Consider the following 21840-nt stretch of genomic DNA (forward strand, 5'->3'; position numbering starts at 1 on the left):
TTTTTTTTTAAGATTTTATTTGTTTGTTTATTTATTTGAGAGAGAGAGAGAGAGAGAGCACTTGCAAATGAGTGGGGAGAGGGGCAGAGAGAGGGGGAGAGAGAAAGTCTCAAGCAGACTCCACACTGAGCATGTAGCCTGATGCTGGGGCTGATCCCTAGACCACGAGATCATGACCCTGAGCCGAAATCAAGAGTCAGATGTTTAACTGACCGAGCCACCTAGGCACCCCTGTGGTTGTTTTTTTAAATTGCCTTTCTCTCTCCTGATTATAAAAGTATATAAATTTGTTGTAAAATGTTTAGAGAGTACAGAAAAGAAATAACATTTTATTGCACTGCATTTCTTACCAGTATTTTTTCTATGAGTATTTTTATATAGTTCAGAACAGACTGTATAATTTTATATTCAGATCTTTTTTAAACTTAACATTGAAACATAAACATTGTTAAAATGCTAAAAACATTTTCCTATGACAGTCACATCAGCAAGATGACAGACTAGGAAGCTACAGGCTCTCCTCCATACAGAGACACAGAGTTAACCCCACGTATGGACCAGAATATCTCTGTAAGAACTGTAGAGACCAGATGAAAGATACAACACCCACACCCTTGTAGAACCAAAAAAGGATTCTAGCAAGAGGGGGGATGCTAAAATATATAAAGAACTCCTATAACTCAACAACAAATGGCAAACTACAAAAATGGCAAAGGACTGGAATAGACATTTTTCTAAAGATGATATACAAATGGTCAATAATCATATAAAAGGTGCTCAACATCATTACTCATCAGAGAAATGAGAATCAAAACCACAATGAGATATCACCTTATACCCATTAGAATGCTACTATCAAAAATACACACAATAACAAGTGCTGCTGACAATGTGGAGAAACTGGAACCCTTGTTTCAAATGGTGGGACTGTAAAATCGTACTACTGTGGAAAACAGCATTGATGTTCCCCCCAAAATTAAAAATAGAACTACCATACAATCTAGCTATCCTACTTCTGGGTATATGGCCAAACAAGTTGAAAGCAGGGTCTCAAAAGTATTTGTACACCTATGTTCACAGCAGCACTATTCACAACAGCAAAGGGTAGAAGCAACCCAAATATCTACTGACAGATGAATGGATGAGCAAACTGTGGTATTACACAAAATGGAACGTTATTCAGCTTTAAGAAGGAAGGAAATTCTGTCACATGCTACACCATGGATGAACCTTGAGGATATTACACTAAGCAAAAAAGTCTGTCACAAAAAAAGACAAAAATCATATGATTGTGCTTATATGAGCTATCTAAAGTAGTCAAATTCATAGAAACAGAAAGTATAATGATGCTTACCAGAGCCTGGGGAGGGGAGGGGAGGGGAAAAGGGAAATGTTATTTAGTGGGTATAGAATTTAGATTTGCAAATGTTCTGAAGCTATTTCACAACAATGTGAATATAATTAACATCACCAAACTAGACACTTAAAAATGGTTGATGGTAGGGGCGGCTGGGTGGCTCAGTCAGTTGGGTGTCCGATTCTTGATATCGGCTCAGGTCACGATCTTGGGGTTGTGGGATTAAGCCCAGAGTCTGGCTCCTCAGTGGGTGTGGAGCCTGCTTGGGATTCTCTCTCTCCCTCTGACCCTCCCCCCACCAAATCTTTTTAAAAAATGGTTGAGGGTAAATTTTACGTTATGCGTATTTTTTACCAGTTTAAAAAAAAAACAAAACTTTTTCCTAGATATAATGTTCACTGATTATATTCTATTTTGTCACAGATTTACCTTAGTTGGCTTATCCATTCCCTTACTAGTCATTTAGATGAGCGGTCAGCAAACTTTCTCTTAAAGGACCGGTGAGTAAATAGTCTAGACTTTGCTGGCCATAGTCTCTTCTGTTATAGCATGAAAAGAAATATAAACAATGTGTAATGGGTGTGGCTGTGCCAGTGCAACTTTACTTACCGAATAGGAGGAGGGCTGGATTTGATCCATGGGCAGTAGTGGCTGAACCCTGGTTTAGGCTGTTTCTGATATTTAGTATTACAAATATTGCTGCTAATAAACATCTTTGTAAAGAAGTCCTTACAGATATGTTAGCTTCTCTCCTAGGAGAGATTCCTACAAAATAAGTTAATGGGAAAAAAGTCTGGCCATGGCTAAGGTCCTTGATCCATACCGCACAGGTTGAAGCGGCTCTCTGAATAGCGACCTGACCCTGATTCAGCAACACCCTGGGCTCTGCCCAAGGGAATGCCTGGAACTAATCTTCCTATAGTTCTAAGCACATGCCACCAAGTTCAGGTTCCTGAGTTGCCTCCGTTCCTCCAGATCCTTCAGCCCCTTTGCACTTGGCAATCATCCCAATCTCTTTCCTCCTCAAATGGTCCCTCTGTCTATGGGCTGCCTCTTCCTTCCCAACCCACTGGTTAAAGATGGCAGACACACTTACTTCAGCTCCTTCTGGAAACCCCACTAAAATAACAGCAAAAGGATTTTTTACAGGATAAAGTCATAAAAACATGACAAAATGTGGGGGACTTGAAAGCAGAAGGATGAATAGCAACCCACCTAGTAGACTTGAGAAGCTGAATCTTAAGCCAGTAGTGATGAAAGCAGAGACTCAGTTTGCATTGAGAATTCCCAAAGGTTTTGTGCCTCAGGATTTGGCAGCACCGGCTATTCTGGAAGTGTCAGTGCAGATAGGATTGAAAATAGAAGGACTGGTTGGAAGTCCTTAAGGAGCAGTTATACCCCCACCCAAGCCCCCTCCCCACGTCCACATGCCAGACAACTGCATGACCCCCACCCCAGAACAAGACTAGAGGCTAAACACAAAATGTCTCTGGATAAGGGGACACCTGGAAAAATGGAGGATGGAGTACTATACTGTACATAGCACTCCACTAAAACTTTCTCAGTAAACTAAGTGAAAGCTTACATACCAAATGTTGAGATTCTCCCCATTCCACACTGGCTTGGCTCCCAGATCATGGGTAGCTAGGATGGTATCCACCTGGCAGGGGCTGGAAGATTATTTTCTGGAGAGACCTAAAGATAGCAAACTATAGGTTATATAAAGCAACAGCCTAGTCAGAGCACCACACCGGGAAGCCCATGTTGACAACTCCCCCTCATGCTCAGACCTTCCTAGCAGCTTTTAAGCTCCCCATTTTTTTTTAAAGATTTTATTTATTTATTTGACAGAGCCAGCCAGTGAGAGAGGGAACACAAGCAGGGGGAGTGGGAGAGGAAGAAGCAGGTTCCTAGCAGAGGAACCTGATGTGGGGCTTGATCCCAGAACGCCAGGATCACGCCCTGAGCCGAAGGCAGACGCTCAACAACTGTGCCACCCAGGCGCCCCTAAGCTCCCCATTTTAAAACATAAATGGAAAACCAAGGATCTCCACACATCTGAGAAAAGCCCCTAAAAATAGAGACCAAAACAGGAAAGGAAAAAAAGAGAGAAAACAGTGTGATGGTTAATTATTTTTTTAAAGATTTTATTTATTTAAAGAGAGAAAGAGAGTGGGGGTGGGGGGGCAGAGGGACAGGGAGAGAGAGTCTTAAGCAGACTCTGCGCTAAGTGCAAAGCCCCAGGCGGGGATCAATCTCACAACCCTGAGATCAGGACCTGAGCCGAAACCAAGAATCCGACACTTCACTGATTATGTCACCCAGGCACCCCTGTGATGGTTAATTTAATGTGTCAATTTGACTGGACCTCAAAGTACCCAGATATCTGCTTAAGCATTATTTCTGGGGGTGTCTGTGAGGGCATTTCTGGATGAGATTGCTATTTCAATCAGTAGATTGAGTCAAGTAGTTTGGCCTCCCCAACGTGGGTGGGCCTCACCCGGTTTGTTGAAGGCCCGAATAGAATAAAAGGCTGAGTAAGATGAGTTCTTTCTCTCTGCCCGTCTTGACCGGGGACATTGGTCTTGTCCTGCTTTCAGACTCAGACTGGACTTCAACCACTGATAATCCTGCTTCTTAGGCCTTCAGGCTCAGGCTGGGGCTATACCACTTGCTCTTTTGAGTCTCCAGCTTGCCGACTGCAGATCTTACACTTCTCAGTCTTCATAAGTGTGGGGCCAATTCTTTACAGTAGCTCTCTCTCATAGTTGAGACTGGAGCAACACGGGTTTGAACTGCACAGGCTCATTTATATGCACATTTTTTATGGCACAGTGCTGTAAATATATTTTCTCTTTCCTATGATTTTCTTAACATTTTCTTTTCTCTAGCTTACTTTATCAAAAGAATACAGTACAGAATATGTTTAGGAATATAGTGTAGAACATACAAAGTATGTGTTAATTGTTCATTATCAGTAAGGCTTCTGGTCATCAGTAGGCTATTGGTAGTTAAGTTTTTGGGGAGTCAAAAGTTATTGCAGATTTTTGACTGCACAAGGGGTTGGTTCCCCTAACCCCTGTGTTGTTCAAGATATATACTGTATGTATATATCTCTATCACTCTCTATAAAACTGATTGTTTTTCTGGAAAACTCAGACCAATACACAGAGACTATGCAGGGAGATGAAAACCTAAATCACACGTCTAAGGAGAAAAATTAGAATTCAATTTTATTTTCTCTAATGAGAGAAATTAAATATTAAAGAATATGATTTTGTCAGATAGGGTTGAGTTTTGAAGGGCTACAAATCATTGTAATATCTAAGTTTTTTTGCCACCCCCTAAAGAACCAATTTTTGTGCCTTTGGGGACAATAGTGCCCCTGTGAACCTATGCCTTAGAGAGAGAGAAGACACTGCATCTACGAAGCAAGACTAAGTTGATATTTTTAAAATGAACATTGAAAGAATAAAAAAGCACCCCTGGAATTTAAAAATATGAAAGCAGAAATTAACAACTCAGTGGAAGGTTCTGACTGAATCAAATCTCCCAGAAAGCAAAACATGAAATAAGAGAGATGGTGGGAAAAGAGAGAATAGGTTGTAAAACTATACTATTGGTTCAGAAAGTTCAACATTTTAATGATTAGAGTTCCAGAAAGAGAACGGGCATGTGTATGTGCACGCACGTGTTGGTAGTTTTAAGGAATCATTATAAATAATTAATCTGAGTAAATTTCCCCAAACTGAGGGTTCTGCATCTCCAAATTCAGAGCAGGGCCAACGGAGGGCCCAGCCCAACAGATGAGAACCCTGCAATCTGAGTCACCTCACCATGACTCCAGAGCACTGAGAAAAAAAAGAATATTCTAAGACACCTATTCTCTCTCTTGGGAGGTGTCCTCTAGCTCCTGGTGGGTAAGAATCTTAAAGGTTGAAATAGCATGCCTAGCAGATTTGTCACAAGGATTTTAGTTAACTTGTGAGTTCTGGAAAGGAGTTCTGAAGATGCTAGATTACATTTTTCCCCCTTAATGTAAAGGCAGTATATGCTCATTAGAGAAAACATGAACTTTTCAGAAACATACAAAGAAGAAAAAGTATCAGCTGTAATTAAACAACTCTGGTCAAATATTTTGACCATTTAAAACTGGTTCTTTCCTAGGTGGGTTCTTAAAAAATATTTCTACCTAAACTTTTATAATATTTATTATTAAATGTAAATGAAACCATTCTTCTCTACATTTTTATATTCCTGCTTACTTAATTTTATGAGCATTTTATTATTTTTAATGACTGTACAATATTCTAATGATATAATTTATATAACCTATCTCCTATTTTTAGATATTTAAGCTGTTGTTGCCTTTACACTACTGTAAATAGCATTTTCATGAAAATGTTTGTATAAATACTTGTAATTATTTCCTTAAATTGGATTCCCAAACATGGGGTTACTGAATCAAAGATTATGTAGATTTATGAAATTTGGTACACAATGCTAACTTGTGTTCTAGACTTGCATTGTCCAATATGGTAGTCACTAGCCACATGTGGCTACATTTATATTTAAATGTCATTTTAAAATCAGTTCCTCTGTTGCACTGGCCACTAGCCTTAGTCCTTAGTAATCACATGTGGCTAGTGGTTACCATATTGGACAATGCAGCCGGAGATTATTTCCATCGTTTCAGAAAGTCCTAGTGGACAGTGTTGTTTTAGAGAAGCCATACTTCTTGTATCTCCATAATTGATCTCTCCATCGTTTCACCAGCATTAAGTATTACTGTTATTTTAAGTTTATTCATTTGATGGGTGAAAGAAGGGAGTCTCGAGTAATTGTTTCTAATTAGAGCTGACTATCTTGTTACAAGTTGTATTTCCTCTAGGAATGACCTCATTTTGCTAGTCATGGTATTTTTCTAGATGTGCTTGGGAAGTTACCGTGAAGGAGCTGTGTCACGTTCTCATCTCCATGGCTATGCCCTACACCAGGGTCTATGATGCCTCTACTGGAAACTGTGGAAATATTCTTTCCAAGTGATGGTGACAGTTGACACCCTCAGGTTTTCCATAGCCTCTCTTCCTCTTTTTCTTTTCTCTGGTATTTGGAGTGTTTGTGTTTGCTGTCCTAGCTGTCGCACTTTGGCTTAGTGGAGATATGGTTGGGCTGCTTCCCTACCTCTCAAGAGTGTACCCACACTGTCCTCCCTCCCCACCCCTGTACTCCAGCCAGAGCGGACCCCACAATGCCCTGTTACCAGTGGGTACTTACCAAACGTGTCTAACGAAATGCCACACGTGAAAAGGGCAGAAAAGTGAAAAGTAGCTAATTTTATTTTTAATGGAATATTTCAGAGGCAGAGCCTACTTAAGTTTATATTAAATATTTGCTTCCCAACAGCAAACATGGTCCCGCTCCACTCTCTCGATGCACATGATTTATTTCACAATTTTCCCTTCCTTGCTTGTTGACTACTGTGAAATAGGAAACCAAATGCTGTTAAAGATAACTATGAATGACGTGTGAGGCAAGCAAGTATCCAGGCTGCAGTCTCTTCTCCTGCTTTGCCTTAATCCCTAGCAACAGTAAAAATGAATCCATAGAACCATTCAGGGATGAGAGAGGGGTGGGGGCCTTGCAGACAGGCTCAGAGCCTAGTGCCTAAAACATTGCCCAAATTCAGATGAAAGCAAATACCTTCAGTAGGTAAAGTAGATGGAATGCTGGATAAAAGTATCCTTACTTCTTATTTCCACAGTGAGGCCAAAATTGATCTTACGAGATAAGGTTGACCTAGAAAACACATTTGTAAGCATTTTCCTTCCTTTTCAATGACAATAAAAATGGACATGCTAGAACGGAGATTAAAACCAGAGCAAAGGCCAATGGGCTTATTGAGCATCTAGCGCCACCTTGCGGTACAACATCCAAATCCCAGGCCCTCTCGAGAACCTCAAGATTAAAGACGACAGCCTTCTGGAAGACGAATTAGGATTTAATAATGGGAGAGGTTATTTTCTTGAGGAATACAAACTAACAGAAATAGCTAGCACTTGGCTGGCACTTTTTAGTAAGCAAAGCACTCCCAAGTGAATGACCTCATAGCGCTAGCAGCATACCTGGGCTGTAGGTCACAGGAGCTCAGCCTTAGATGTGAAAGCTGAGGCTCTATAAAGCTGGTGACTCGCGGGGAGGGGGGGGGGGGCGGTTAAAGTCCTGCACTCGAACCCAGATTTCCAAACTCCAAGTCACATGATACAATTTCATTAGCATTACTGTATGTAGTATAGACCAAAAACTCAAAGAAATACCTGTACTATATGGTACAGCATAGGATATATACTGTGTAGTATAATATATATACTAAACATAGCATATTTACTATACTATATAATATTATGGTCCTTATACTATTTTCTATAATACGGTTAACTGATACTCACTGCCTTTCTGGAGCTGTATTCTGTCTGTGAAGACAAGGCAATATTGGTGGATTCTTCATAGTCTATGATTCAATAAATGCTATTCAAGTTTTGCTACTGAACTGTGGCTTTGCTTTCCTGGGCCCCTGGGCACCCGACCTGTGGAAAACCCTGCTGCTGTACCGTCTTAACCTGGGATGCAATAATAAAGGTTTGCCTGGGGAGAATCAACAGGGGGACACAGAGGTAGTGGGACTAAAGCCTTGTTTTTATTATGCTTAGCCTTATTTTTGTTTCTTAATCCAATCCATTGGCTCATAGCTAAAACTCTGAAGGACTAGGTCATGTCACTCATTTAAGTAGATTTTAGAACCAACATTATTTTAAAGTGGGTCACTGAGAGGTTACCTTGCTCAGTGTCCAAGGTGGGTATGTCATTAGGCCAACTTCAAACATTCCAAGTGGAAACTCTGCAGCCCTTCCTTTATGGGGTAAGACTGTCCTTTATGGGGGACAGTCCATCCACTGTATTCCTGGAGAAAATGCATCGGGTGGATGGGAACGACAAGTGATGGCATTCCTCTCTCTCCCTGGGGCAGTATGGCCAGGGCCTGGCTCAATTCGAGAGGACCTCAAGAATTAGGCAGGGAGCCACGGTGGGTTCTTCAGTTATAGCAAAGGCTATTATTTGTGAAACACTGGTCTTGAAGAGGCACATAAACGAACTGAAGCAGAGAGAAATGGGCAAATGAGACACACTGGAAAGAGAACAAAAGAGAACAATCCTTCAGGCTAAGAATATATCTGGATGCGTTATTTTAGTCTATTTGGCCTCATTTTTCCACAGGGTTGCCTGACATGCTGCCTGGAGGCACACTTACAGAATCACAAGAGTGATGGCAAGGATCTCTTAAAGTGCTTATGCTTTCCCCTTCGTGGAATTTTAGTCAGACAGCACGGCTAAATTACACCATAAAACTTTCTTTACTTTTCAGGCCCGGTCATCTTATTTGCATTTCTATAATACACATACAGACACTTGCTACTTTTTTAATATAAAAATTATATATCCTCCTTTAAAAAAGTTAAACTATAAAAATATACAAAATGAAGAGTGACTTTAAATTTTCCTTTTTAAAGGGAGGCACAAATGGCAACCTCGTGAAAGGTCAGGACTTGTGACCTGGGCCCAGGGTCACGGGAGTTGGGTTCTTAGGACACTTTCGGAATTTGCTCTGAAGGAAAACTCTTGGAACGCACAGGCCTTCTTTTTTGTTCACCGTCTCACGAAACACATACTCATTCACCACTTCTTCATAACCTGTGTCCGTAAAGAGCCGAGCCAGGAATTCTGTAAAGCAAGCAGATCAACAATGCTCACCGTCTCGATCATACTACTACATTTGCTCTGCAGTGTAAAGAGGAGAGCCCGGGTGGGGGCGGTGCTGAAAAGGACTTTTTTTTACTATAACAGAAATTCCCATGCTAAAATTTATAGAAGGTTTCATTTTGGAAAGTAACACACTACTACTTCCCATCTTACACCCAAATAGAAACCTCCAACTAAATAATTTAATCAAAAAAGTTTTAAGGACAACCTGGAGTACGGCCACTTTAACCTCTTATTAGTAAGAGTAAGTCCCCAAATAGTAAAGTTTGAGTAAAAAGAAACACAATTCCAAACTGGGTATAATCATACAAAGTCTTCATGTGTCCAATGTGTTTATATCAAGCACCTCATCTATCCGAATGGGATGGAGGAACATCTGTGACCAGAGTGGGGAAAACCGTCACTTTTGGGTGATATGCCCTAAGGAAAATTTAACCTCAATGATTCATCACTACATGTTAAATGAAATAAACAGAATGGCTATGCAGCAAAAACAAAGACTCTTAGTAAGAGCGCCACTCCGCAGAATGTGCTCTGTCGCACTCTGCAGACATCACTGCATCTTCTCAATTATTCACAAGTGGCTGACTCAGAGCTCAGGAATCAGAAACATTAAAACAAATTTTTCATTTTTACCAGACATTTCTATGACTTTAGTTTTAATGGTAATCACCCATTTTTTATTTCATTTTAAACCCCAAAGAATATTTCAAGACATATAAATGTTTGTAAAAATGGAGTTTAAGAAGATAATTATTTTATGGTCCAAATTACTACATAGGCTTAAAATACCTAGTATAAGACCGAAATAATGATCAGTGTTTAGATGTTTTTATCAAAATGACTTTTGAAAGACCCCTTTATAGCAAATGTGTGTACTTAACACCTTTACAAAGGTTTCTTGCCTTTGTGACCTGGGAAGGTTATCTCCAGGCATTATACATTCCTACTTGTGTGTGTGTTTTTAAATTTACTTTTTTTTTTTAAGTAATCTCTACACCCAACGTGGGGCTTCAACTCACGACCCTGAGATCGAGTTGCATGTTCTTCCGACTAAGCCAGCCAGGTGCCCCTGTCCTACTTGTTTTATTTGTGACTGAACAAAGTGAAGATCTTGATTTGCCCTCCCCCCTTTCCAGCACAGTTCCTAACAGAGTATACATGTGGCATGTCAGAGCCTATCCATTAACCCAGGCTCACTAACAAGACATTGTCTTCAGAGGAGGCTTGTGAGCTTACCATGGTCAGAGCTGTGTCCCTGTCACCCCAGGTGCTGGATAAATGGTATGCACTGGAGATGGTCCCAGCCAGGACCTTGTGCATGTGTGCTCTGTGTTGCTGCCCCCACCCCCAACCAGTACCACAGTGATAATGCAAGCAAGTAAACAGAAATAAAAGCAGATTCCATTAACCTTACCATCAGTAAAAAAATATGATCTGGTTCCATCTTGTCTAGCATAAAAGTTTTCTCCAAGTTTGCTGCCAGCTTTAAATCTAAGCATGGCATGATCATACAGCCCATAGTCACGAAACAAGACGCTTTTGCCTGGTTTTAATACCTATGAAACAAAAGCAGGTGGCACTTGACATACTGACAGGTCAAATAAAACTTAAAATCTGATTGATTTAGGGATCAAAATAACTTATATTAGTGATAATTATGAAAAGAACCAGACTGAACCATCCAGAGTTTGAAGGAAAAAGGACCTCCTAATCAAAGGTATAGCAACACCATAGGGACCCATGCATTGGAGGGGTATTTCTCGAGCACTTACAAGGTCCAGGTCATATAATCAGAAGTCATATAATCAAAATGTTAATGTTTAAGAACATGCTTCTCTAAAGCATGTTCTCCCAACATTTTATTAGCCATCTCCTAGTATATGACCCTGCAGTCAAATTGTCTCTTGAAAAAAAAATGTCATTTTGTCTTCTTACTGCTTCTGGCTGGCTTTCCTCATTCTCAGTGTGGGGTGAGTGTGGGGGGAGACTGAGTGAGCCTCAGTGTGGGGTTCACTGTGCTACAATTCTGCACAGCTTGCCCACCCTGCTAATAATAGCTGATAGCACTCTGCAGTTTCTCAGACAGGAGGAAGGAGTGATTATCAGCCTCACGTGAAATGAGGAAACTGACACTAGGTAAGTGATTTGTCCACGATTCACACATCGCCACTAAGTGGGAGAGTCAAGACTCACATGTGGGTCAAAAGGCAGCATATTGTAGAGTCAGAGACATCTGTTCGCCCTGGACCTGGACAGGGGTAGGGGGAGGTGTTATTCCAATTCCACTCACACTACTAACAAGAAAGAGAGGCTATGGGGGGATGGGTAACTGAGTATTCTTCCCTTGTGCTATGCTTCTTAGTAGAAGATCCTCAGGACAGTGCAGTGGTGTAGGGAAGGGGATCCCTTCAGGCCCAGCTGGGAGTCCCTCACTAAAGCCTTTCAGAGATAGGTGTCACAGAGTAAGTGTCTCAAAACCTGGGAGGTGGCATCAGCAGGGTGTGGGTATAACCGCCTCTATCTTTCAAAGCAAACAGCATATGCTTTTCAGAATGAAAAGAAAGTGGCACACACTGTGACATTTGCTTTTTATGTGAGAATTCTTACAAACTGCATTAACACTACCAAATAAGAGTGGACTTTAAAGGGGGACACTAATTTTATTAAATCTTATTCTGATTCATCACATCAGTAAGATGATTTTTAAGACATGACACATACTATTACAACAGATTTTTGACGCAGTTTGACGTACTTCCTCTTCTGAATAGAGTATGAAAGATTATCCCTAATACTTCCAAGTGTGCTGCAGATTTTCTGACTTAGTAAACACGAGCATGCATTTTAAATATTGTCCATAAAGAGCCTCTTGGAGAAATACATCCTACCTTAGCTTAGTCTGAAATGCTAAGTTTTAAAAAATGTGAATAATTGCAAAGAAAATTCTGAAAAATTTAACTTACATGAAAAAGACTGATTCTTAATCATAGGAGGAAGGAAGGGCAACATGGGACAGGAGAAAGAACACTCACTCAGGAATTTGAAAACCTTGATTCACACCCCAGTTCTTCCGTAACTAGCTGAACAACCTCAAGCAAGTAATTTCATCCCTGTGTTTTCTTTTCTGTAAAATAGTAAGTTCGATACTAATGCCTCCGTTGATCCTGGCACTGTATAGCTAACCGGGCATTTCTCACCGTTACGTTCTTTCACTCACCAAACAACTCCAAGAAGTAGGGTAGGGTAGATCTATTATACCCACTTTACAGCGAGTAAGGCTCAGAGTAAAAGTGACTTGCCTGAGGTTTCAAGGCAAGTTAAGTTGGTGGCACTGGCAGACAAGTACCCAGGTCTTCTGATGACAAATTTTGTCTATTTTCACATCAACATTCTATTCCAAAAATGAGGGAATTCAACCTTAAGGCTGTCTTTCAGCTTAAACTTGCGTAGTTTAAAACATTCTCTAGCGTTAACATCCTACAGTAATCACATCTACCTTACGACAGCTTATTTCTGTGGTTGTTCAAACAAGGCTTCAGAGCTGCCCAAAGACTGTCTTATTATCGTTGGAGGCTGAGAGATAACTTCTCCTTCTGGTAATTTCCTGATGAAGCACATGATTTCAACTCAACCACTCAGTTACTATGTATGAGGCCGAGCCAGCAATCCACTATTACTGTGAACTTTTTCCAGATCAGCAGAAAAAAGATTTCTATTAGGGGGGAAAAATAGAAAGGATCGCTGAAATGGAATTTGTTACTAAAGAAAGGTTAGAACGGGGGCCAAGTGTGAACTGAGACAGCTCAACTCAATTAAAAAAAATATATATAACATTTCATTACTATTAAAATACAGAGAGTGTATTCTACGTTTCCATTTAAGTCAAGAATAGGCATATCCTCATCAACACTTGACTTTGTCAGACTTCTTAATTTTGATAATCTCACGGTGTCTCACTGGGGTTCTATTTTATATTTCCTGGGTTAGTGAGGTTATCTTTTCATGTGTGTGTTCTCTTCAATAAAATGACTACTCATGTCTGCCATTCTTCTGTTCATCTGCTTGTCTTTCTTACACACGAATTCCTCACATATTCTGGATACTGATCTTTTCATCAGTTCTACAGACTTTAAATTTTTAAATTCCTTTGTATTATATTATCTTTTGAAGAACAGAAACTCCTACTTTTATTATAATCATCTTAATGCTTAGAATGCTTTGGGTCTTGAAAAAGTTTTCACCACTCAGAGGTCATAAAGATTCTTTCCTGTATTTTCTTCTTTTGTCTTTCCTATTTAAGTCTTCAATTCACCTCAGAATGATTTTTGTAGAGGACGTGAGGAGGACAATTTCACTCTTGCCTGCATGGACACTTGGTGGTCCCAGCAGCACCCACTCAACAGTCCTTCTTTCCCCAGTGATCTTCATTATCACCTCCATCATACAGCAAATTTCCATTTATGCATGGCTCGATTTTTAAGCTATCACATTCAATTTGTCTGTCCCTCTGCCAATACCATTCTGTCTTAATTACTGTAGCAGTAAGTCCTTATATCTGGTAGGGTATAAATTTCTCCCAACTCATTCTCCTTCAGGAGTGTTTTGACCCTTTGTTCTTTTATGTAAACTTAGAATCAGTTTGTCAATTTCTTCAGGGGGGAAAAAAAAACACCCTACCAAAAAACCCCTAAATAACCAAACAAAAAAATAAATAAAATGTATAATATTAAATGGAAAAGTAAAATTGCACAATGCATGTTACTCTTTTTTAGGTGTATAGCTCAGTGACATTTTAAGTATATTACATTCATCTTATACTTCTGTAGTCTTTGAATACTTTTTAATTAGACAATTACATTATCTGCAAATAGTGAGTTTTGTCTCTCATCCTTATTTTTTTCCCCATCTTTTTTTTCCCCTTGTCTTTTTGAGCTGATTAGGACCTCCAGTGTAATGCTGAAAAGAAGTACTGAAGTAAGCACTTTCATTCCCATAAAGTTCTAGATACTCCTTATTCTGTCCCTGTCTCCTACTTCTCCCCAATCCCTGAAACCCTACATCAGGGAAATCACTGGTATCCACCTCTTCTGAATGTTCTTCAGATTCTTGTGCTAACAGACCGTCCCCTAAGGACACAATTTTCCCTGCAACCTCTCAAGCCAGGGCTGTGTTCTCTCCACTCACCCTTGTACCACTGGGCTTGGAGATGAGGTTGGTGTCCTGCCTGCTCTCACCACTACTTTCTTGTGTATTCTTTTTCCTCCCTAAACTTACACCTAGCCCTGAATCTCTTATCATCAGATTATATCATCTGCTATCCTTTAATGCTACTGTCATCTATTAGTTCCAGGGTCATTTCCCTATTTAATGATTGAATGTATCTTCTGGTTTATTCTCCTATCCTTAATACTACTCCATTCTTAGTTCTGAGCAATTTCACAATATGCGGATTGTCCTTCCAAATATGCTGGCCTCTTAATGACTTGAGCTTCTCTCTTCCAAGATCTTGTCCTCCACCCTCCTGGACTACTCACTCCCATGATAATGTCCCCGAGTCTTGTCAAGAGCAAAAAGTATAGTGGGGGAATGGGATAGACCGGTGATGGGTAGTAAGGAGGGCACGTATTGCATGCTGCACTGGGTGTTATACACAACTAATGAATCATCGAGCCTTACATCGGAAACCGAGGATGTACTGTATGGTGACTAACATAATATAATAAAAAATCATTAAAAAAAAAAAAAAAGAGCAAAAAGTATAACCCCTCCAGTCTCTCAATGTTATACAAGTCACCCTAGCCACTCGCCCCATCTTTCCAGCTCTCTCTAGTTTCCCATCTTTAATCTAATCATCATTTGCCCTCACCTGGACCTTCAAATCAGGTGATCCTACCTTCTCTTCCCTGATGCCCTCTCTTCCCTCTTCACCCAGCTTGAGTTCCACGCCCATTTGTGGGGACATGCTGGGTTCTCATCTGCTCACATACCATGGGCAGGGAAAGGGGAAGTAAGGAGGAAAAAAAACCTTACAAAACCTCACAAGCAGAGAGCTGAAACTAACATGGCAATACCTGAATTTCTTAAAAAACATTTAAAACACCTACTTTTTCAACTTGCTGACTGCTCTTTTCTCCCTTTATAAAGCAGGCTGATTGAGGCCCCTGACTCACTGTACAGGGAAGGCTTACAGGCTTTCTAGACTGTGTGCCTTTGCACTTAAGTGGCCCCCAGGTGAGCTGTGTGCTTACCACAGGTCACCTGTGTTGGTTCCCAAACTTGCTTATGCCAGCTGTACTTAGATTTAGAATTATATATGAGTACATGAACAATGCAATATGCAAAAAATGAGCACTTTTGTTTTCTAAAAGTACATTCGATACTTGATAAAGCAGCACTGAACAAACTGCTATTTAATTAGGTGTGGGAGAAGCAAGGGTAAGTCTGGGTAAAAATATTAAAGAATCTGCCCTCACATTACTTTCCAATTGTTTTTAAGTCTCTGCTCCACTTTTAAGCTTTTTATTTATTTATTTGAGAGAGCGAGCGAGCCAGTCAGTACGAGCAGGGGGAGGGGCAGAGGGAGAAGCAGACTGTCTGTTAAGCAGGGAACCCAACTCAGGGCTCGATCCCAGGACCCAGGGATCACAAACTGAGCCGAAGGCAGACACTTAACCAACTGAGCCACCCAGGAGCCCTTCACTCCACTTCTAAAGAAACCAAAACTCTACTGTATATGTGGTTCATGTAAGAAAAATGATAAACAGCCCCCTACTCAAAGAAAAGGACATGGCTCTATATGAAAGAGTAACGAATGAATATTAACATATTTTAAGTTATAATAAAATGTTTAAGGTAAGAATGTACCTTTTTTACAATTTAATTTAGTTGATTTTTAAATGAATCAACACTGTTGCCATAGATGTAAGAGAAATTCTACTACAGTTTACAAAGCAGCCTCATTCATGATCTCACTTGCATCTCCTAGTAACTCTGAGAGACCCCATTTTACAGCCAAGGAAACTGATGCCCAAGGAAGAAGGTGAGATGATACGTCTTGAGTCACATGACATCAGAGTGTCTCTTTACTTCCTGAGTGCTACAGCAGCCTCCTGATGGCCAGAGCAGTTGGGCTCTTCCCATTCTAGTAACAACAATGGCTGACTTCTAAAGAGCACTTACCATGTTCTAGGCATCGTGCTAAGCACTTTATACATATTTCATATATTTCATACAACCTAGTATCTCAATATTCTATAGGTAATGAAACTGAGGCTCAGGGAGGTAAAGGAACTCGTTTAAGCAGGAAAGCCAGGTGCTTCTTGACCACCGAACCATACTCTCCCCTCACTTTCCAGCAGGGAATATCTGCATGTTATTCCATGTACAGAGCCCAGATAATTGCAGAATCGTCCTTGCTCCAAGGCTGGCCAAGGTCTAAAGAGCAGTGATGGCTACCAGAAAAATCAGAATTTAGGGTGAATGTTTTAAAAGTAGGAGAACCCCTTTCCATACACTGACTACAGAGCCTACCCTAGTGAGAATGAGACTCTGCGAATCTAGACATGAGCCTCAGAAGGGAGGTAAGCAAAAAGATCAGGATGTCCAACCTCTAGGCTCCAAATCACTAACCTGGTAAATATTTTGTAAGACAAGGTGCATCTTATCAGGGTGAACAGCAGACAGTACAAATATCAACATGACAACATCCACAGACTCTGGGGGCACATGTTCCAGAAGGTCATCTTTGGTTAGGTCACACTGGAACACCTTGCATCTTTCTGTGTCATATAAAGGATTTTGCTAGGGAAGGGGGAAAAAAGAAAAAAGAACTTTAATACACCATCCGTGTTGACACACATAGAAAAATTCAGCATCAAAAGGAGATCCAATGGAAAAAATAAAAGGAGATCCTATTTCCACTTGTGCACTGCTGAACAAAAATCAAAGATCACTTTGTTACTGGGTGAAACTGGGTGATGCAGCATTTGTACACTAAAGCATGCACTATTCAATACTGCTAGGAGGAGCAAGAGTTCATTTTAACAAATCATCTTTAACTAAGGAGACAACACAAGCTATCACATATTCAAAGCTGAGCATTCTAGAAGTATATATTTCTAAAGGGATGATAAAACTGACCTATACTTCCTTAATCCTCTCCTTTGAATCACCTATTACAAGTCTAAATCCTCTGGGAAGTCCTTCCAAATCCACTCATGGAGATGCTCCCACAGTTCTTTGGGGCATACTTTCCCTTGAGGCAGCAAGCTAAGTAAACCTAATTTTTCTTCTTTTTTTTTTTGCCACAAGTGTGTTCCTGTACATGGTGGATGGTGGGTTTAAGAGCATTACAAGAAAAGATAATGTATAAGAGTATCATAAAGAAAGAGTATCATAAAGTATAAGGCATTATAAGAGCATTATAAAAAATATTAATCTCGGGGCGCCTGGGTGGCTCAGTTGTTAAGAGTCTGCCTTCGGCTCAGGTAATGATCCCAGGACCCTGGGATCGAGCCCCACATCAGGCTCCCTGCTCAGCAGGAAGCCTGCTTCTCCCTCTTCTACTCCCCCTGCTGGTGTTCCCTCCCTCGCTGTGTCTCTCTCTCTGTCCAATAAATAAAATCTTTAAAAAATAAAAAAAAATAAAAAATATTAATCTCTTCTGTAGTATAAATAAGGACTCGAATAAACACAGACACAAAAGTACTGGGTGGGAAGACTCAATATTGAAATGTCAATTCCACCCATAATTCCACTTCTAAATCCAACGCGATCTCAAGAGAATCCCAATGGATTTCTAGAAATCCATGGACAAGGCAAATTTAATTCATCTGGAAGCAAAAATCTTTAGGAATAGCCAAATCAATTTTTAAATTGAAGAACAATGAAGGTACACTGCTGACATCAAACCATATTACAAAATGTAGTACTAAAACAATGAGGTTTGAGAATGGGGACAAATAAATCCCTGAGACAGAACGGAGTCCCCGAAACAGACCCCCTCTATATAGAGGAATTTAGTATTGCATATGACAAAGATGACAAGTATATCAAAAAACCATAGATAATAAAGGTGACAATTATCAAGGAAGAAAAATGAATTTCTTATTCGATTTATTGTGTTTGAACAACTAGTTCTATACTTACGTTAAAGGATGATTGGTTACCCTGATGAATTAAAAGTCTTCTAGTTTTAGTTCTAAGATGTAGAGGTATAAAAATGTAGCTCCCATTCTTTTTAAATTTTTTTTGTCAGAGAGAGAGAGGACAAGCACGGGAAGTGGCAGGCACAGGGAGAAGCAGGCTCCCCTCTGATCAAGGAGTCTGATGTGGGACTCAATCCCAAGACCTGGGGATCATGACCTGAGCTGAAGGCCGACGTCCAACCAACTAAGCCACCCAGGTGTCCCAGCTCCCATTTTTATAATAAGAAAACAGATGGAGAGACAGCAAAGTAATGACTTTTTTGGGAACCCATCAAAGAACCACCAGCCATCCCAAAATATGGCGATAGACAGACAAGTGCCTTCCGGGAGAGAACAGGATCTAAGCATTTGCTTACTTGAGGCAGAAGCCTCCAGACTGGAAAGATAAAACTAGAAATTTGATAAACTGCTGGAAACTGAGTGTGGATGTTATAGTGTGAAGCCCCTGGGGGCTGAAGAAACAGGGGTGTTCCCATTCTTTTGTAGGTATTTCCTCTAGGAACATCATGGAGCTCTCACAGACAGGACGGTGCTCCATCTTGTTGCTGGCCTTTCTCATCTCTTTTAAGGAAGAAAAGATTTAAAATGCAGGGGAAAGGCCATCTGAGGCCTACAGCCTTAGGCTACTGGTGGAATACCACTGCCACTGGGGGAAGGAAATTACTCTGCTCAGACCTAGTTTTAATCTTTTTTTTTAAATTTTATTTATTTTTTTAGTAATCTCCACACCCAATGTGGGGCTCGAACTCACAACCCCAGGATCAGGAGTTGTATGCTCTTCTGACTGAGCCAGCCAGGTGCCCCAAACCTAGTCTTAATCTGAAGGGAGAGTGGCATCTACCCTAGAAAGGAGGACACTGGTATATACCTCCTGAGGAGGGAAGGGAGAGAAAAGCTCTAGTCCTGGAGCAGCCGAAATACTTGTGAAGACCACACTCCTGAGGCACAGGCCCACTATACAGTTCAGAAACTGAGAATCAGAACATGAGGTAACAATCCCTTCTCCCGCATCTTACCAACAAGTGTCCAGTGCTAATAACAACAGTGGACTGCAGCTGGGAAAGCTGCAAGAGATAGGCTCTTTACAAGGAACAGTACAAAGAGAAGACCCAAAGCCAAAAAAGGAGACATGAACCAACTCACCAGAGAAGTCTAAAGTCTCTGGTGTCCATAGCAACAATAAGCCTCACAGGTAACTACAGCAACAGATTTCAAACACAGCTCAACTCCTGCCTAGATTATTACAAATCCTTATTACCTCAGTATCCACTGCCCTATATAACATATCCGCCATTCAGCAAAAAACTACAAGGCATAGAAAAAGGTAAGAAAAAACAGTCTGAAGAGACAAAAGCAATCATCAGAACCAGACTCAAATACGACATAGATCCAGAAACTAAAGTTTGGGCGTTTAAAATAATTGTGATTAAAGGCTCTAATGAAAAAGACAAAATTCAAGATCAGATAGGTAATTTCAGCAGAGAAACAGAAACTACAAAAAGAATCAACTAGACATTCTAAAAACAAGAAACATAGTAACAAAAAGAAGAATGCTTCTGAAAGACTCATCAAAGCTTACTGCTTTAGAAGGAATCCATGAACTTCATGATAGGATGAAAGAAATTATACAAACTGAAAATGCAAAGAGAAAAAAAGTTAAAAAAAAAAAAAAAAACCACCCAAAACACCATCCAAGAGCTGTGGGACAATAGTAAATAGTATAACATATATGTAATTGGAATCTCAGAAGAAGAGAGAACAGAGCTGAAGAAATAATGGCCCAAATTTTCCCAGATTAATTAAAAAACTTAATAACCAAAACTTAAAAAAAATATACAGGCAGTTACGGAACTCCTAAACAAGACATAAAACCTTAGAACCTTGAAAAGATTAATAAATCTGCACATAATTTAAATTTTGTCAAAAGACAATACCATAAATGCTAATTAGAAATGTTTGCAAAAAATCTAACAGAATATTCAGAGTACACCCTAAAGATAAGAAAATGACAAAAAAATGGGCAAAGGTTATGAACAGACAATTCATACCATAATGCAAAAACTCCACCTGAGGGTTCTTTTGTGTTTTATTTACTACTTAATCCCCTAAAACTGGCACATATGAGGCTCTCCATAAACATATCTGGAATAAAGGAACTCACAACCACAAGAAAAACTAGTGCTTATTTACATTTATAAGGAATAAACATTAAAATATGGAATATTACTTTTTGCACATAAGATTGGGAGATATAAAAGACTGATATCAAATGGGGAAGGCAGGACACCTGAATTACTCAGCTGGTTAAGCATCTGCCCCCGGCTCAGGTTATGATCTCAGGGTCCTGGGGTTGAGCTCCATTCCCCTCCCCACAACTCCCTGCTCAGTGGGGAGCCTGCTTCTTCTCCACCTCCCTGTCCCCCACCACTTGTGTGTGCACGCTTTCTGTCAAAATCTTAAAAAAAAAAAATGGTGAGGGCATAGACAGAATGGTAGCTATACATTAAAATTTATATATTAAATTAAAAAATATATATATGAAATATTAAAATTTAAATGCTTTCTCTCCAAGGAATTCTCCTATCACCATAGAGAAAAGTATACACACGTGTTTTGGGGAGCAGTGCGTAATGCTGATTAACCCTATTTGTAAGAGTAAAAAATTAGAAGTGATTTAAACAAATATCAACAGGGTGATTGTTAAGTGTGGTAATCCCTCCTATAGACTACTACAACAGATAAAATATGGTAGACCTACACGTACTAAGATAAACTCTGTAAGATACGACGCGGAGTGAAGAAAGCGAGTTATAGTACAATGTAGTTATAGTACTATGTTACGTTACTATTATAGTTCTATCAAAAACACTTCTAGGGGAGCCTGGGTGGCTCAGTTGGTTGAGTGTCCAACTCTTTGATTTTGGCTCAGGTCATGATCTTGGGGGGTCGTGGGATCAGTACCACACCCAGCTCCATGCTCAGTATGGAGTCAGCTTGCCCTTCTCCTTCCCTGTCTGCCTCTGCCAGCACCCCCCGCACACTTTCCTTCTCTCCAAAATAAGTACATAAACAAAATCTTTAAAAACAACAACAACAAAACTTCTAATGGACGCTAAAACGGTTAAAGGTTGATGGAAAATTGGGTATTTGCCAAAGTATCGCCCACATATTTGCTAATGGCAAAAGGTAAATATTTGTACCCCTTAAGAGGGTACATCTTAGGTAGGAATTAGGTAGTTTACTACCTTAACCCAGTGATCAAAACTAAAGCTAGCAACACTTATAGTGAGGTTACCAGACATTAATGCCTCTGGACAGGATGCAGTATCACAGATACAACATCACTTATTATGGTATTTTTGCCAAAAATATTTTACCTGATTTAAATCTAACTTCCAGTTTACAGGAAACACAGCGGATAAAGAAACAAGCTGAACGATGACATGAATAAACAAT

At 40.0% G+C, this 21840-nt stretch overlaps 1 protein-coding gene across 8 annotated transcripts in view; it reads right to left on the minus strand.

Moving 5' to 3' along the window:
- The window catches only part of METTL6 (methyltransferase 6, tRNA N3-cytidine), a 25300-nt gene continuing 3460 nt past the window's right edge, over window positions 1-21840 (minus strand). For 4 of the 8 annotated variants that reach the window (XM_057315856.1, XM_026496985.4, XM_026496984.4 and 1 more), the window contains exons 4-7: window positions 16808-16978; window positions 10593-10734; window positions 9046-9136; window positions 7341-8543 (exon numbers count right to left, since the gene is read on the minus strand). In XM_057315856.1, coding sequence (XP_057171839.1) covers window positions 8402-8543; window positions 9046-9136; window positions 10593-10734; window positions 16808-16978 — 546 coding nt within the window. In that variant the 3' untranslated portion in view covers window positions 7341-8401. Of the gene's footprint in view, window positions 2686-2946; window positions 3053-7060; window positions 7157-7340; window positions 8544-9045; window positions 9137-10592; window positions 10735-16807; window positions 16979-21840 lie in introns of those variants that run through there. The other 4 variants (XM_057315858.1, XM_044383397.3, XR_006409298.3 and 1 more) reach the window with 3 other exon arrangements.

Source organism: Ursus arctos, unplaced genomic scaffold (genome assembly GCF_023065955.2).
Source record: "Ursus arctos isolate Adak ecotype North America unplaced genomic scaffold, UrsArc2.0 scaffold_20, whole genome shotgun sequence".
Lineage (NCBI taxonomy): Eukaryota > Metazoa > Chordata > Mammalia > Carnivora > Ursidae > Ursus > Ursus arctos.